The sequence below is a fragment of the Solanum tuberosum genome, unplaced genomic scaffold, assembly GCF_000226075.1.
Source record: "Solanum tuberosum cultivar DM 1-3 516 R44 unplaced genomic scaffold, SolTub_3.0 scf00251, whole genome shotgun sequence".
In the NCBI taxonomy this organism is placed as follows: domain Eukaryota; kingdom Viridiplantae; phylum Streptophyta; class Magnoliopsida; order Solanales; family Solanaceae; genus Solanum; species Solanum tuberosum.
The window spans coordinates 365939-381148 of NW_006239173.1; the positions used below are offsets into that span (position 1 = coordinate 365939).

At 30.8% G+C, this 15210-nt stretch overlaps 1 protein-coding gene across 1 annotated transcript; it reads left to right on the forward strand.

Annotated features, from left to right (window-relative positions):
• The first annotated feature begins 6871 nt into the window (after positions 1 to 6871).
• On the forward strand, positions 6872 to 8381 carry LOC102596805 (fasciclin-like arabinogalactan protein 2). Its single transcript, XM_006357581.2, has one exon. The coding sequence runs from the start codon at positions 6964 to 6966 to the stop codon at positions 8191 to 8193; it is 1230 nt and encodes a 409-aa protein (XP_006357643.1). The 5' UTR covers positions 6872 to 6963; the 3' UTR covers positions 8194 to 8381.
• The last annotated feature ends 6829 nt before the right edge of the window (positions 8382 to 15210 follow it).

The window sequence follows — 15210 nt, forward strand, 5'->3', positions numbered from 1 at the left end:
TTGCTATGGAGCGCAATTATGCAAACTATAGCTATAACATACAAATATGATTTTTACGTTTGCTAAACCTAAAATTTACTCTTTTAAATTTTTATGTTTGCTATATGTGAAAGTTGTTCAAAAATATATCAGATAAAATGTGACAAGGGAGTACAAATTATACCTTTCTATAACAACATTCTTAACATCACCTTACTTACAAAAATCAAATTTGTTTCTCGTAGTCATATTTTATGTCTATAATTTTTTTCTTACTTGTAACAACAACAACCATCTTTATAACAATATATTTTTTTGTAAAATTACTTTTCTATAACATAATAATTAACAATTTTTTTTATAGAAATGAAATCTCTAAGATTATTAATAATAGGTTTACAAATTTTGACCAACTAATTTGATACTTCAGTGCATTATTATGACAAAGAATATTATTATATGAATATATATTTCCATTAAATATAATGGACTACGAAGAAATGATGCTATAACCACTTACCAAACGAAACAGACATGATTTGCTAATTTACGGATATGCGTGTGGAGCAATCCGGGTTTAGATACGTGTGAGATAGGGTGGGGCGGATTTAAATATAGGAAAAACTACCTATCTAGACATACTTTACTATCATATATATAGATTTTACCTCTAGTTTAAAAATATTACATATAATACCACTTTTTAATAATTATACCATATTTTAAAAAAAGTTAAATTAGATACACAATCCCCTTAAATATGGTTTATAATAATTATCTTAAAAGTATATCTCCTTAATTAATGTGACTTTAACAATTCAAATTACTTCCTCTCTCTCCACACCATCAGCCCACTCCCCCACGTTATTCACTGTTTACACACATCTACCATTACCCCCCTTCTTTCTCAACCATTTCAATACATGTTTTGTCACACACATCTACCATTATCCCTTTCTTCCTCAAGCATCTCAATACATGTTTCCATGTACTAAATTCATAATCAATTCTCTATAATCAACATTATATAAATAGGTAAAGTAAGATTTTGTTTAGTTATTTCGAGATATTGTATTGTAACTTTGTTCTTATCATGTTAATGTATTTAATTCGAAGCTCTAATTCTTTTAAAGTTCGATTTTAGAATTTTTACATTGTTTGAATCTATTAGTTCTCCATACTTTTTAATGGATGAAAATTTACACTATCATTAATTTCGTATAACGATTTGACTTTTTTATTTTTTTTGGATTAATGATAAGACAAATAATCTACACTCGTGATTTATTCTTAAGTTCATGCGGTTTAATTACATTCCATATTTAGATACATACAATTATATGTATATGCTTACTATGTATCCGAGATACATGTTCTTGAATATGATGTATGAAATTGATACTTGATACATCAGATTAATACTAGATACATATAAAAGATACATGAAATTAAAATTAGATCATATAATTAATAGATACATGAAATTAATATTAGGTTAGATAAATAGATACTGCTAATGAATTTATTATTTTAGAGTAATAAAATGAATTAGTCAAATTAAATGACCAAGATATACATGTTTTTTGTCTTTTATTAATAATATTAATGAAATTATTATTTCAAAGAATAGTAAAAAAAAAAATTAAATTAAAACATAATATACACTACTTGATTTCCGTCTTATATTAAGGGATTTGATTAATTTAAAATTTCTAAATTAATTGTCCATGTATTTTGAAAATCTGAAAATCCTCAATGATTCCTCTAATTAAGGAAATCAGTTACAACCAATTAATTTAAACAAATAAAATACGTATCTTGATTTTAAAATTCGGCAGATACATGTATCTCGCGAATTCAAATTCATGTATCTCAAACATGAAATATGATAGAGGAAGTAATATTTGAAACTATCGGGAATCTTAGTAATTAGGACCTAAACTAGTGGGATTTATGTAGTTTGCCCTTAAATATACGCAGGTATAAAGTGAATTATATTGAAATAACGCAACTATAATAAAATAAAATAAAAACTCATGCAGGTGCTACACACACAAATTTAAATGGTCTATAAAGATATATGGGTTGATAATGATTTTTTTTTTGACAACTGAAAATGAGTTCTCTCGATTTTTTTCTCTCATTATATAAGTAATTTTCTTATTTAAAAAATATGTAAGGTCCAAGTTATTAATATTGCTAAAATAATTTGCTGATAGAAAGTGTGCAAACCAGAAAGCATAATTTATTCTTACACGATTATCTTGTTGTATTTAATGTGATTGAGACTCTTTTATTAGAAAATTATATTTGTGTGTTTGATATGAAAAATAATAATAAAAAATCACTAAAGAAGAAAATAATTTTCTAACTTTCTGGAGATGAAATTGATTCCACAAAATATATTGATTCACAATATTAAGTTTAAAAGTTTCATGATATGTGAAACAACTAATTAAAATTTTCAAATTGTAATTTTTTTATTTAATTATATTCTTTGCTGCTTATTAAGGCTGTCCCTACCTCTATTTCTCTCTACCGACACTCACTATTACTTTCTCTTACAAATTCATTTCCCTTTCAAACATTAATTTATAATTTGGTTCAAGTTGATATCTATATCCTCTAATTTTAGATATGTATAAGTAAATATTTAAATTCGTATAGAATTGAATAAATACATACATTCGTCCTCGTGGCGTCCTATATGACAATTTGTATCCTGTGTGGCGTTCTATGTGTATTATGTCAGGTAGGATGTATGTGTTTACTTGTTTAATTTTATACAAGTTTAAGCGTCTAGTTATACACACCTAAAGTTGAATGACATATAAATTTCAGGTAAAATTAAGTTAAAATATGTATTACTGTCTTTTTATATAATCCAACGTCTTTGGATCGTTTTATTAGTAGCAATCAAATGACAATAATAATTATACTATTGTTTTATTCTTTTCATTATTATTATTGTTGTCATCTCTATTATGAGTTTGTTCTTTGTTATTTCTAATTAATTCTATGGACAGTGAGTTGTAAGGACAGTCTGGAAACCATAGAGGACAAATAAGGGGCCCTCCTACCTGCTCATCATGAAAAGTTTAAGAGATAGGTGATGATTGATGAATGACGAAGTCAGAATTTTCATTAATTTTTTAAAAAATATTCAAAAATAAACATACGAAAAAGTCAGGATTTCAATATCTACTAACTCCATCGACAAACCATTAGAGATAATCAACTTATGCTTCTTTTTTTTTTTCAATTTGTTTTGCTTGCTAATATATATAAGGTTTTAATCAATGAATATATCACACATATAATAGTAATAAAGATTCACAATTTAGCTTTTTATGAAATATAGTTTTTTTTCCATATATTTGTTATGCTTTACATTGAAAATGCTTGGTTCAATTGAATTTATGCTATATCCAACTATGCTCCCTGGCATTTAATAAGTGCCTCTTTCGAAAATACAACTAGTAAAATTAATTCTAGTGCACATGAAGTTTTATGATAAATTCGTGATAGACTAGATTGAATTTTAACCTTTAGAAAATCAAATCATCACTTTTAAAAAAAAAAATTACCTATGAACATCGTCACTATTTCACTTGAAGCTAACAAAATTCATTGTTAATTCGTCGCTAAATAGGATTAGAGATGGATTTTACTGTTACAAAAATTTTCCGTTGCTAAATTCAATTTTTTAATACTGAATTAAAAAGGTGTATTTTAAAACGGAAAAAATACCTAAATATACATCTTATTTTATCATTATCTCTAAAATTCCCTACCATTTTAAAAAAAATCAAAAATCCCCTCTCGCTGATACATCTCTATCCCCCTCTCGGATACATCCTTCCCCTCTCTGATACATCGATATCATTTCCCTCTCGGATACATCTCTCCCCTCTCTGATACATTCCTCCCCTATGTATCCGAATGTCCTATCCCCTCTCGGATACATCTCTCCCCTATGTATCTGGATGTCTGTTGATATATTCGGAAGTCAGGTGATGTATCCAAAATCCATAAATTTTAAGGGATTCTTGTAATTTGAAAGAGTAGAGAAATAATATAATTAACTCTTAACACTATGAAATTTATGTAAATTATACTTTTTAAAATTTGTTTTCAAATTATAATGTTCAATTTATCGATCTTTTTGCCTAACTAAACTTTATGTTAATGAAGGTTATTTTATTTTTAGAAGAAAGTACTACCTTGTCTTCTAAATGTTAAAAGACATAATATTTAGTCAAAATTAATTACCTACTAACAATTTTTTTCTTTTCAAATTTTAAAATATAATGTGAATGTAATTTACTCCACCAATTAGCATCAAGAATTTTGAGCTGTAAATATGAGTCTATTAAGTATTTATGAACTTTTCCTCCACGTGACTAAGTCAAATTAAGTGATATACACACCTTGAAAAGTTAAAAATCACTTTACTTCACAACACTACTAAGATATTATCCTAAAGTCACAAATATTTTTTTTATTTCATTCGGTGTTCGATACTTACTTTGAACATTTTTATTTCGTTTGGTGTTTGATATCTGCTATGTCGGTTTACTTTGGCTTTGTGTTTTTTAGCAATTTTTCTAAAGCTTGCATTATTGTCGTACGAATATATTTTACGTGGTAGGATCAATTGTGAAATCTTTGAGAATTCCCTTTTACCTAACCTTAGAATAAGACTCATTATTTGTTTGGTGTATTTGTTTTGTGTGATACGACTAAATGTCTTTAGAAAATTAATCAAAATTGACTTGATGATCATTTGTATACATAGCATGATAAGGACATTACATCTGTTGATAATTAAACTATATTATATACTCATATAATATGCAATTGGAATTTGAAGCTGGATACAACTAATTAGTTAATTATTAATAATCAATTTTTTAATCGCACACTCATTGATCTTCCATTTGAATTAAGTTTCATATGGCTCATAAATATTCGATCCACAAATCTTCTTTTTGAATTAAGTTCTACATGCATGATTTATTGTCACACCCTGCATGTCATTTTTTGAGATTTATTGTGTCACCCACATGAGTCATGACCAAGCATTAATGGTCTTTTGTTGTGTGCGCGTCACTAAGTTACTTTTAGCATGATAACAGTAATAAGTTAAAAATTACGCTAAAACTCTATCATATTTTCATAGTCGTTTCATCGAATCATTATATCTAACATCAATTATTGTTAGAGTAAAGTAAATTAAATTGAAAAGTACTCTTAATTAATCAGTATAATTCATTTTGGATCAAGTTTGTTCAATTTTACTTTAAAAAATCTCAAACTTTCTGAATATTCTTCGCAATATAATATTTTCAATAAGTACACCTAACAAAGATAAAGGTGTGCGACTTCACAAGAAGTTTAAAATGTTAGTAATTAAGTTATATTAAGATATGTGATACTTATTACATACTCTTCACTAGTGTAGAAATTAATGTTTAGAGGAATTAAGCAAATGTGATTAGAAGAAAACTTTAAATATTTTAAAAGTTGATTTTTAAACAGTGGTTGGACTTGGCGTGTTGGGGAGCAAAAAGAATACTAAAGTAGTATTGGCCAATCTATTCACCTTTTTCTCTTTTAAATTTCTTGTTTGTTTGTTTTACTTTACATAATATATATTACCCAACTAAAGTTTTATCAAGTTAAAAAGGAACTTCCTCCAGCACTAGATTATTTAAAAATTTTTATCAATGTAACGTGTATATTTAAAGGGTAAACATGATTTTATACCATATGATAAAAGATAAATATGACTTGTAACAACAAGTAATTACAAAATTATAGGAATGATCAGGGAAGATCTATGTGAAGTTTTCGAACCCTCTGAATTGTAAAAGTATATTGTGTATATAGGATCAAATTTATTTTTTATGTCTATATATTTAATATTGAAATGCCTTAATACAAGTAAGGGGCTGGTTCAGTGGCTATGGGGTTTCAGAAACTAGTAGGCGCGCAGATTTAAATCTGGCTAGTAACATTTTTCAATGTTTAAGCTTGAATTTTGGTATAACTTATTTGTCAACACTATTTAACATGTTTTTTTTAACCCCCAACGAAAATTCCGACTCCGTGACTGGAGATGATAGTTTAAATAACATGAAAATGCGTTAGTGATAACAATTCCTACAAATACTTATGGTGCGTTCGGTAGGAAAATAAATATCTTGAAAAATGAAAAAAATAATTTCTCTCATGAAAGTAAGAAAAATAAGTTTCACAAGCGACATTCCATATTGATTGTGTTTGACTGTGCGCTCACCCTTCAATAATAGACCTCATATTCACGTTTAACTCACCATATAGCCCCCATCCCACACCCCTACCCCCACCTCAAAATATAAATTCTTACTCACATATCAAACACATCAAAATAAATAAAAATACTCACTTATTTTTAAAAAAAAATATATTCATTCATACCCAACACACTCTAATAGACAAATTAGCTTTCATTATGTTATATGTCATTTATAAATGAATGGAAATTTTAGAGTTTTAGGATAAAATGCTTATGATTATTTTAAAAGTTATAGTTGATAATAAAGGTATTATTTTATTTCATAACTAAACTCATCATGTAAGTGTCACGTACGATCATGACTCCAACATGAGCAAATATTAACATAACCTAATATAAAACAAGAGTTAAGTTTTTAATTTCGTGAGACCTATAAATTAATAATTTTATTTTTAGTGCGACCTTTTCTCGAGCTCTCCTTGATCCTTTGCCAATTTATATAAACTAAAGCCTTAATAATTCATTAAAATTTCATGGACAAATGTTGATTTGCATATTGAATTGAACGTTAAGATATTAATTAGTAAAAAAATACAATATCATTGCATATATATATACACACACACCCCTCAATAGAAACACTACTATATCTCCTTTCTTCTCTTCTAAACACAAATCTCCATCCTCTCCTCTCGCCGGCAAAAATGAAGGTCTCGCCGGCGGCACCACTTTCCGTCACTCTCCTCCTCGTCCTATTTCTCTCCACCACCACTTACGCCCACAACATTACTAAGATCCTCGCAAAACACCCTGAATTCTCCACCTTCAACCATTACCTAACCGTCACACACTTAGCTGCAGAAATCAACCGCCGACAGACCATCACTGTCTGCGCAATTGACAATGCCGCCATGAACGCCCTCCTTGAAAAACACCTCCCTACTTACACTCTCAAAAACGTCCTTTCTCTCCACGTATTCGCCGATTACTTCGGCGCTAAGAAACTCCATCAAATCACTAAAGGAAGTACCCTCACCGCCACAATGTTCCAGGCCACCGGCGAAGCTCCGGGAACTTCAGGGTACATCAATATCACAAATATGAAAGGTGGGAAAGTAGGTTTCGCAAATGAAGACAACGACGGCCATTTCGCTGCTACTTTCGTTAAATCCGTCGTAGAAATGCCGTACAACATCTCCGTTATTCAAATCAGCCATATTCTCACTTCCGCCGCTGCTGAAGCTCCGGTAGCTGCTCCAAGTGACCTTAACGTCACCACATTAATGGCGAAACAGGGATGCAAATCATTTTCAGATCTGTTAAAATCTCACCCAGATGTCGCCAAAACCTTCGCAGAAAATGTACAGAGTGGGTTAACAGTGTTCTGCCCCACCGACGGCGTAATCAGCGCCTTCATGCCTAAATTCAAAAACCTAACAAAAGACGGCCAGGCTTCATTACTACTATACCATGGAATCCCTGTTTATAATTCCATGGGTATGTTGAAATCCAACAACGGATTAATGAACACTCTTGCTACAGAAGGTAAAAAAAAATACGATTTCACCGTACAAAACGACGGAGATGATGTGAAATTGGAAACAAAAGTCGTAACAGCAACGATCTCCGGTACATTATACGATGAAGAGCCATTATCCGTTTACAAAGTCGATAAAGTTCTACTCCCCAGAGAATTATTCAAAGGTACTGTAGCTGAAGAACCAGCTCCAGCTCCGAAAGGTTCGAAGAAAAAGAAGAGCAGCAAAAAGGGAGGAGCCGATGATGTTGAAGACGACGGTGCACCGGAGTCCAGCCAGGACGACGATGAAGATCCGGCGGATGATTCTGCAAATTTGAACTGGGCTAATAATGTGAAGAGTAGTGGATTGTTTGTTACAGTTGTAATAAGCATTATTTGTGTTGCCATTATTTGATAATAATGGGACCATAATGTTATTTTGGCTTGCACATAGATATCATTTTTTTTATTTTTATGTTTTTGAAAGAGTTTTTTGGTATTTAATTTTGATTGTATTGTGCAATTTTTTCTTTTTCTTTTTATCCACATTGTAATTTGTATTTGAAAAAAAAAAAAAACAATAAACTGCATCTTTTTATCAAATTTAATTTATAAATACTCGATTAATCAGATTTGGTAAATAAGACTTCTGTTTGTTAGCACTCAAATACTCCATTGTGATACTTATTCGATCTAATACTAATCTTTTTATTTCTAATTCTGAAAAATGATGAAATGTTATTACAAAGAGATTTGACGATAGATGTGAAATGACAAAGTGTAGAAATAATGGCTACTTCTCATGTGTCGGTGCGAAGGAAATTCCTTTTTTTTTTTTTTTTTTTGCTTTTTGATAAATAAAGAAAAGAATAGGAGTATATGATCTCCATATCTTCCTTTTTCCTCTTAAGGTTTAATATGTTTGCATAAATAATGTGAAGTACCAAACAAAGGAATAAAGCCGTTTATTTTATTTTTTTGCTTTTTAGACTTTAATGTTATGATGACAGATCAATTTTATATTTAAAAGATGTATTAAATAATTGGAAGTTTGAATAATGCAATTTGGAATTATAAAATCATACTTGATTAATAATTGCTATATGACGAGATTTAAACGTGGCATAGTGTCGGTGCCTTTTAATTACTGTAAAATTTTATTATAATGTTTTTTATTTTATGAATCTTGTAGTATTGAATTTAATAATTTGGGTTGTGATTCTGCTGTATTAATGACTAGTTGGCCAATTGCATTTTCTCCAAGAAAAGACGACCTACATGTTAAATCACCCACACTCTTCCAGCTAATAAATTTATCACAATTCACATGATAAGTATCCAAGACAAATATGTCTATTAATGTTAGACTCGTTATTAAATTTTATTTAGACATTCTGAATCGCTCGGTACATAGATATTTCAATAAGTCGTAAAATTTTATATTTATTTTAGTTGATATTGATGTTTATAATTAAAGAAGGAAACATATCTATGTAACTAACTTATCCACGTGACACACGTTTGAGAACACACGCACCAACTTTTAAATGTATGAGTTGGAAGTGTCTAATAAGAACATATTATCAGGTGTTCAATTGAAACATGTTATTAGTAATGTCTAATAAAATTTGTTGATAAGTTAAAAGGATTGTCAATGTATTGAACCTATGTATTATTAGGTATATATAGTGTAATTTTTTAATTAATTAATTAATTAATTAATTAATGTTGTAATGGAGAGTATAATTAATGTTACAAGAAGTATTTCTTTATATAGCTTTCTTATTAATTGTTTCTTAATCAGTTTAGCCTCGAAATATGAGAGGTGTGTCCATTTCCTTAATTGTCAAATTATTATAATACAACTTGTTGAGCTAGAATAAATTTGGCGTGGATTATACTTATCAAATTTTAAGGTTCAATGAGTTTTAGTTTTAACTTGAGATTAAAATTGCAATTCTTATAGGTTCATAGTCTTGTGAAGACAATCTATGTTTTCTTCTTCAATTATCTTTTTAATGAAATCAACATTGTCAATAAAATAAACTAAAAATGGCCAAAAATACCTCTAAACTATAGGAAAAGCTTTAAAAATATCCTTCATCCACCTTTTGATCTAAAAATACTCTCTACTCATCTTTTTGGTCTAAAAATATCATTTCATTCACCTTTTTGACTAATAACCCTTTCTTTATTTTGTTTTATTATGTGTCGTTTTCTTATTAGATGAAATAAATTCCCCATCTCTATTAGATTTCCCCCCATAATTTTAAAAAAGTATTTAAAAAATTCAAAAAAAAAACTAGTAATTTTTTGTAATTGCTATATCTGTTTCTTTTTAATTCTTTTTAGGGTCATGAAGAAGATATATTATTTTGGTTTGGCTAAATTATGAGAAAAATCTATAAAAACTTTTAAAGAAAATATAATATTTTTTTGTACTTTCTGTATATTAATGTTATGGTAAAAATAAAGAAAACTATTCAAATTTCATTAAATGAAAAGTGAAGAAAGCTAGTACGGTATTAAAAAAATCACTTTGATTCTTAAAAGATTGATTTTTTTTTTGTCTAAATGGAATATAAGTATGTGCAATAATACTTTTAAATTATCAAAATATGTTTTGTTGTAACTTTAGATTTTTTAAAATTCTTTTTAGATTTTTCTCCATAATTGATCCAATTCAAAATAATCTACCTGCAGTTGTCCAAAATTTTTTTTAAAAAAAAAATAAGCTACAACAAATACAGAAAACTATTAGCCAACTTTTAATTTTTTTTACTCCATAATTTATCAAATTCAAAATAATATCCTTCTTCGTGACCCCAAAACAAACTTTAAAAAAAAACTATAGCAAATATAAAAAAAACGAGTAGTAGATTATTAATTATTTTTTTGGGTCTTGAAGAGGTATATTATTTTAGCTTGGATGAATTATGAGAAAAAAATCTAGTAGAGGTGGGGTTTTATTACATCCAATAAAAAAATGACACATAATAAATAATTTTTTGAAAATAAAATAAAAAGAGGATTGTTAGTTTCAAAGGTATAAGTGAGCCAAACTATGAATGGAAGGATATTTTAGACCAAAAAGATTAATAGAAGTATATTTTTAGACCAACAGGTGAATAAAAGATATTTTTAGATCTTTTCTTATAGTTTAAAAGTGTTTTTGACCCTTATCCACAAAATAAAATACATTTTTTGTAATGTTTGTTGTCCAAACAATATGGTGCGCACCTCATAATTTTGCCAAAGCTTAGATAAACAGAAAAAAACCACTTAATATTTTGTCTAACATCTTTCCGCATTAGCACTCATTTCATTGACCTTTAGGTCACATCTTTCCATGAGCGAAAAAATATTTGTAATTGAAATTCGTTTCTCGATAGAGAGCAACAATAAAGTGAATATTGATCAAAAACACTACAATTGGCCTCTTAACTCCTACAAGGGGACTAAGACAAGGTGATCTCCCAACCAGGGGCAGAGGCAACATATAACCCCCTTCGGCAAAAAATATTACTATTTATACATGGTTAAAATTATTTTTTAGATATGTATAATAGATGTCGAACCCCCTTCCACTAGTTTGTATATTAACTTCTCAGATTTTGAACCCCCTTGTTAAAAATTCTGGCTCCGCCACTGCTCCCAACTATTACAACTTATCACTATTTTCTAATGAGCTAAAAACAATTGTTACGATTTATAAAAAAAATAAATAGGTATACTACTATAAATCGTAATAACATTTAGTGTAATGAAGTGAAATCAAAGAGAGGTATCTGAAATTCTTCGACAAAATTAGGAGTTTAAATTGGAATTGAGGAAAAAAATATCCAAGAGGATTGAGCAACTTATATATATGCAAAAATATCAATTTTATCATACGTTGTCGAAGTTATCACTATTAATAGTTCCTTATTATATCTACAAAATAGTGATTTTGTAGTAAAGTACGTTAGGTTGACTTCAAAGAAAGAACAAAGAAGAACATCTAGAACATGAGCTGTCGGAAATGAAATTCACTATATATACACATAAGAAATATACAATGTGTAAAATAATTACTAGAAAAAATAAAATGAATAAAACTCACTACTATTAGCTAGTTCCACTCCATTTTCATTATGAGGATGTATCACGTTAGGATCCGTTGCTCAAATTGAATCACCCCAACATTATGAAAATTTCAAATTGTGTAAAATAATACTATCCTAGATAGTGAAGGAGCCTATAAGTGGCAATCGCTCTGTATGCATCATCTCTTTGAAAAAGCTGAAAGCCTAGAAGTGGCGCCTTCAAAACTCTATGACTCTCAGTCTTCTATCTTCTTTTCACTTGAAAATTTTGAATTCGGAGAAGTAGAGAATAAAAAAAAAGAGAAAGTTATGCTTACTATAGGAAGGAAGTGGGCGGAGACTCGTGTGTGCAGCAAATGTAGAGTCAGTCAAACTGGGCATACGAATATGTAAAAATGTTATTTATGAATGCAGATCAGACACAACTGCTTTAGCGGAAACTGAAATTGTGATTAGGTATTCATGCTTTCGAAAAGAAAACAACCATCTACATGAGCAAGCAACACCTGAGTAACAACTTTATTGCCTCTCTTAACCATCTTATGTAAAACAAATTTAGTAAGTGATGTATCAATAGCTACAACTTGAGCTCTTTATTCATCAATGTAGTGTCAAACTTCAGTAGAGGCTGACTCATCTGGTAGATAAGGAAGATGGAGGGGGTGGGTGTGGACCATGCAATGCCTCATAAGGGGTTGTTTGAATGGCTGAGTGAAAGCAAGTGTTATACCAATACTCAGCCATAGGTAAACAAACTAACTAATTTGAAGCATCATCACAGTAGCATCTCAAATTGGTTTCCTAGCATCTATTTAATACCTCAGTTTGTCCATCAGACTGAGGATGATAAGCTATAGAGGTATGCAACAATACACCTTGCAGAGTGAAGAGTTCCTACCAGAAGAAGCTAAAAAAAACATCTCTAGCAATCACAAGTAATAGTATCCGGAAGACCATGTAGTCGGACAATAGTATCCAAGAAAACTTGAGCAATTGATTGAGCTCAATATGGTTGTTTCAAATGAAGGAAATGACCATATTTTCTGAGTATCAACCACCACCAAAATCACCTCATGTCCTTTAGACTTAGGAAATCCATCAATGAAATTCATATTTGATTTGAGACCAAACTACCTCATGAAATGGTAAGGGTTGTATCAAACCAGGATATGCAGCTAAATCAGACTCATTCCTTTAACATATATCATATTTTTGAATGAATTCCTTCACCTTTATCCTCGTAGTCCTCCAATAAAACAGTGTCAACAACCTTTTGAGGGTAGCTTCATTCTTCAACTCCTAAATGAAGACCAAGAGGGCCAACATGCCACAAGGTGATAATGTCAGTCATCAAGCGTTGTATATTATCAATAACAAGCTTCTATTTCCTTCTTAACTGACCCTATAACCAAGTGAATTATCTGTAGGAAGTAGGATTTGCCTATAACTCTATGATTAACTTATGCAACTCTTGATTTGAATACCAACTAGCCATTGTAACTTGAAAACAGATCAATATTAGTTGGTGAAATGATCAAAACCAGCAACTCAGCTCCAGTAGCTCTGGAAAGTGCATCAACTACTTTGTTCTCAATTCTCCTTTTGTACTCAATAGAGTAGTCAAATGGCATGAGCCTCAACCACAACAACTGAGAACTTGTAACACCCCAGAAAATTTTTGAACTAAAACTCGAACCATCCTTCGTAGTGAGTGAGTTTTTACCAAGGAATTTAAATTTTTTCTAAGTGTTAAGGTCACTAGATGTAGCACCTTGAGTTCCAACAAGAACTAGAGATAATTCTTTGAAGTCATTCCTAAGCTCTTCTAAGTTGTGGGCCAACTTCAAACGGCCATAACTTTTAGAACATGATGAGTTAGGTGTTCCATGAGATGGAAAATGAAAGGTCTTTGAATTATCTTTCCAACGCCACCAAGTTTTCTAAGTTTCAAGTTCGGATGAGTGAGATGCCTTTTTGAAGTCAGACTGTCCAGTTAAGGAAAGTTACCCGAAAATAGTAAGGCGTATTTTGGTCTTTTCCTTACCCAATCAGATTTAATTCATTTTTAGTAAGGTTTTAAGGGTCTAATCCTATTAGGTTCAGTTTTATAATCCTAATATACATATAGGGTTTTAGTTGGGAGTTCAAGAAGAGAAAAGAGGAGAGGATCAAAGCATTCGTCGAGAGTCTTGCGTTTTTGTAATGACCCTCATGGTCATTTCTGTGTCTTGCCTTCTGTGTGTCGTTCAGAGCGTTCCTATAGCGACCCCAAGTCATTTATGACTTGCTGGGACTGACAGTTCGGTCACCTGGTCGTTCGTTTGGTCTTGGTGCGAGTTTTTGTGTTTTGGAGCTTATGAACCTTGAATAATCATTTTCGATCAAAAGTTCAAGGAGATGACATCAGAATCCAATTCTGACGATTCCATCAGCTCCGAAAGGGTCATTTTAGGCTAGTAGCATGGTCGACATGACTCCCGAGGTTTTCAGTGTGAGTCGGTGCGATTAGGCGTTTTAACTTTAAGTTTAAGCTTAAGTTTGACTTTGGTCAACATTCTGAGTAAACGCGCTCGAATGAGAATTTCGTCAGCGTGGTTAGCTTCAGAATGTCGAGTTTGGTCTAGATTGACCCTTCTTTTGTGTCTGGAGGTTTTCGATATCTATCCGAGCCCTTTTGTGGATTTTGACTTAAAATGGCTTTTGGAAGTGGGACCCACTTTTTATCGAAATGACCTCTGATGGAAATTTCGACTGCGCCGTTGAGTCTGGAATATCGAATTTGGTATGGTTGCATATCTCGTTTGCGTGCACGGGATTCCGAACCTGCAATAAATTGCAGAAAATCAGCAACATTTCTCAAACTTCAAATTCTCTTTACTCTCTCATCTTTCATCCGATTTGGGTGATCCAAAAGGCTAAGTTGTGAGATTTTTTCGAGGACAACGTGTTGGTGGGCTCGGATAGTGATTTGGAGTCCCCGTTTTGAGGTAATTTTCGAAAAGTATCTGCTGCCAGTACCCCTTTTTTTGTAGTTTGTTTTTGGGAATTTTTAAGACTTGTTTTCTTAGCCATTTTTGGATCCGGTTTTGATGATTTTTGAGGCTATCTTGAGTGGTTTTTCGAGGAGAACATTGTGATGTTGTTAGATTTTATTGTAGATCGCCCGTTTTTGGTAAAAACGCGGAATTAGCTGCTGTTCCAATTCTATTCTTTTGAGAAAAATTGGGTTTTAGTTGCTTGTTGATATTGTGTTGTTCCCGAGCCCCGAATTGTGTCCCATTTTGGACATGAGCTGGGAAAACTGGTTAGGACCCACTTTTGAGGTTAATTTCGAAATTTTCTGCACG

Coding starts and splice junctions, on each gene's coding strand:
- LOC102596805 (XM_006357581.2), top strand. CDS start 6,964: ATGAAGGTCTCGCCGGCGGCACCACTTTCCGTCACTCTCCTCCTCGTC.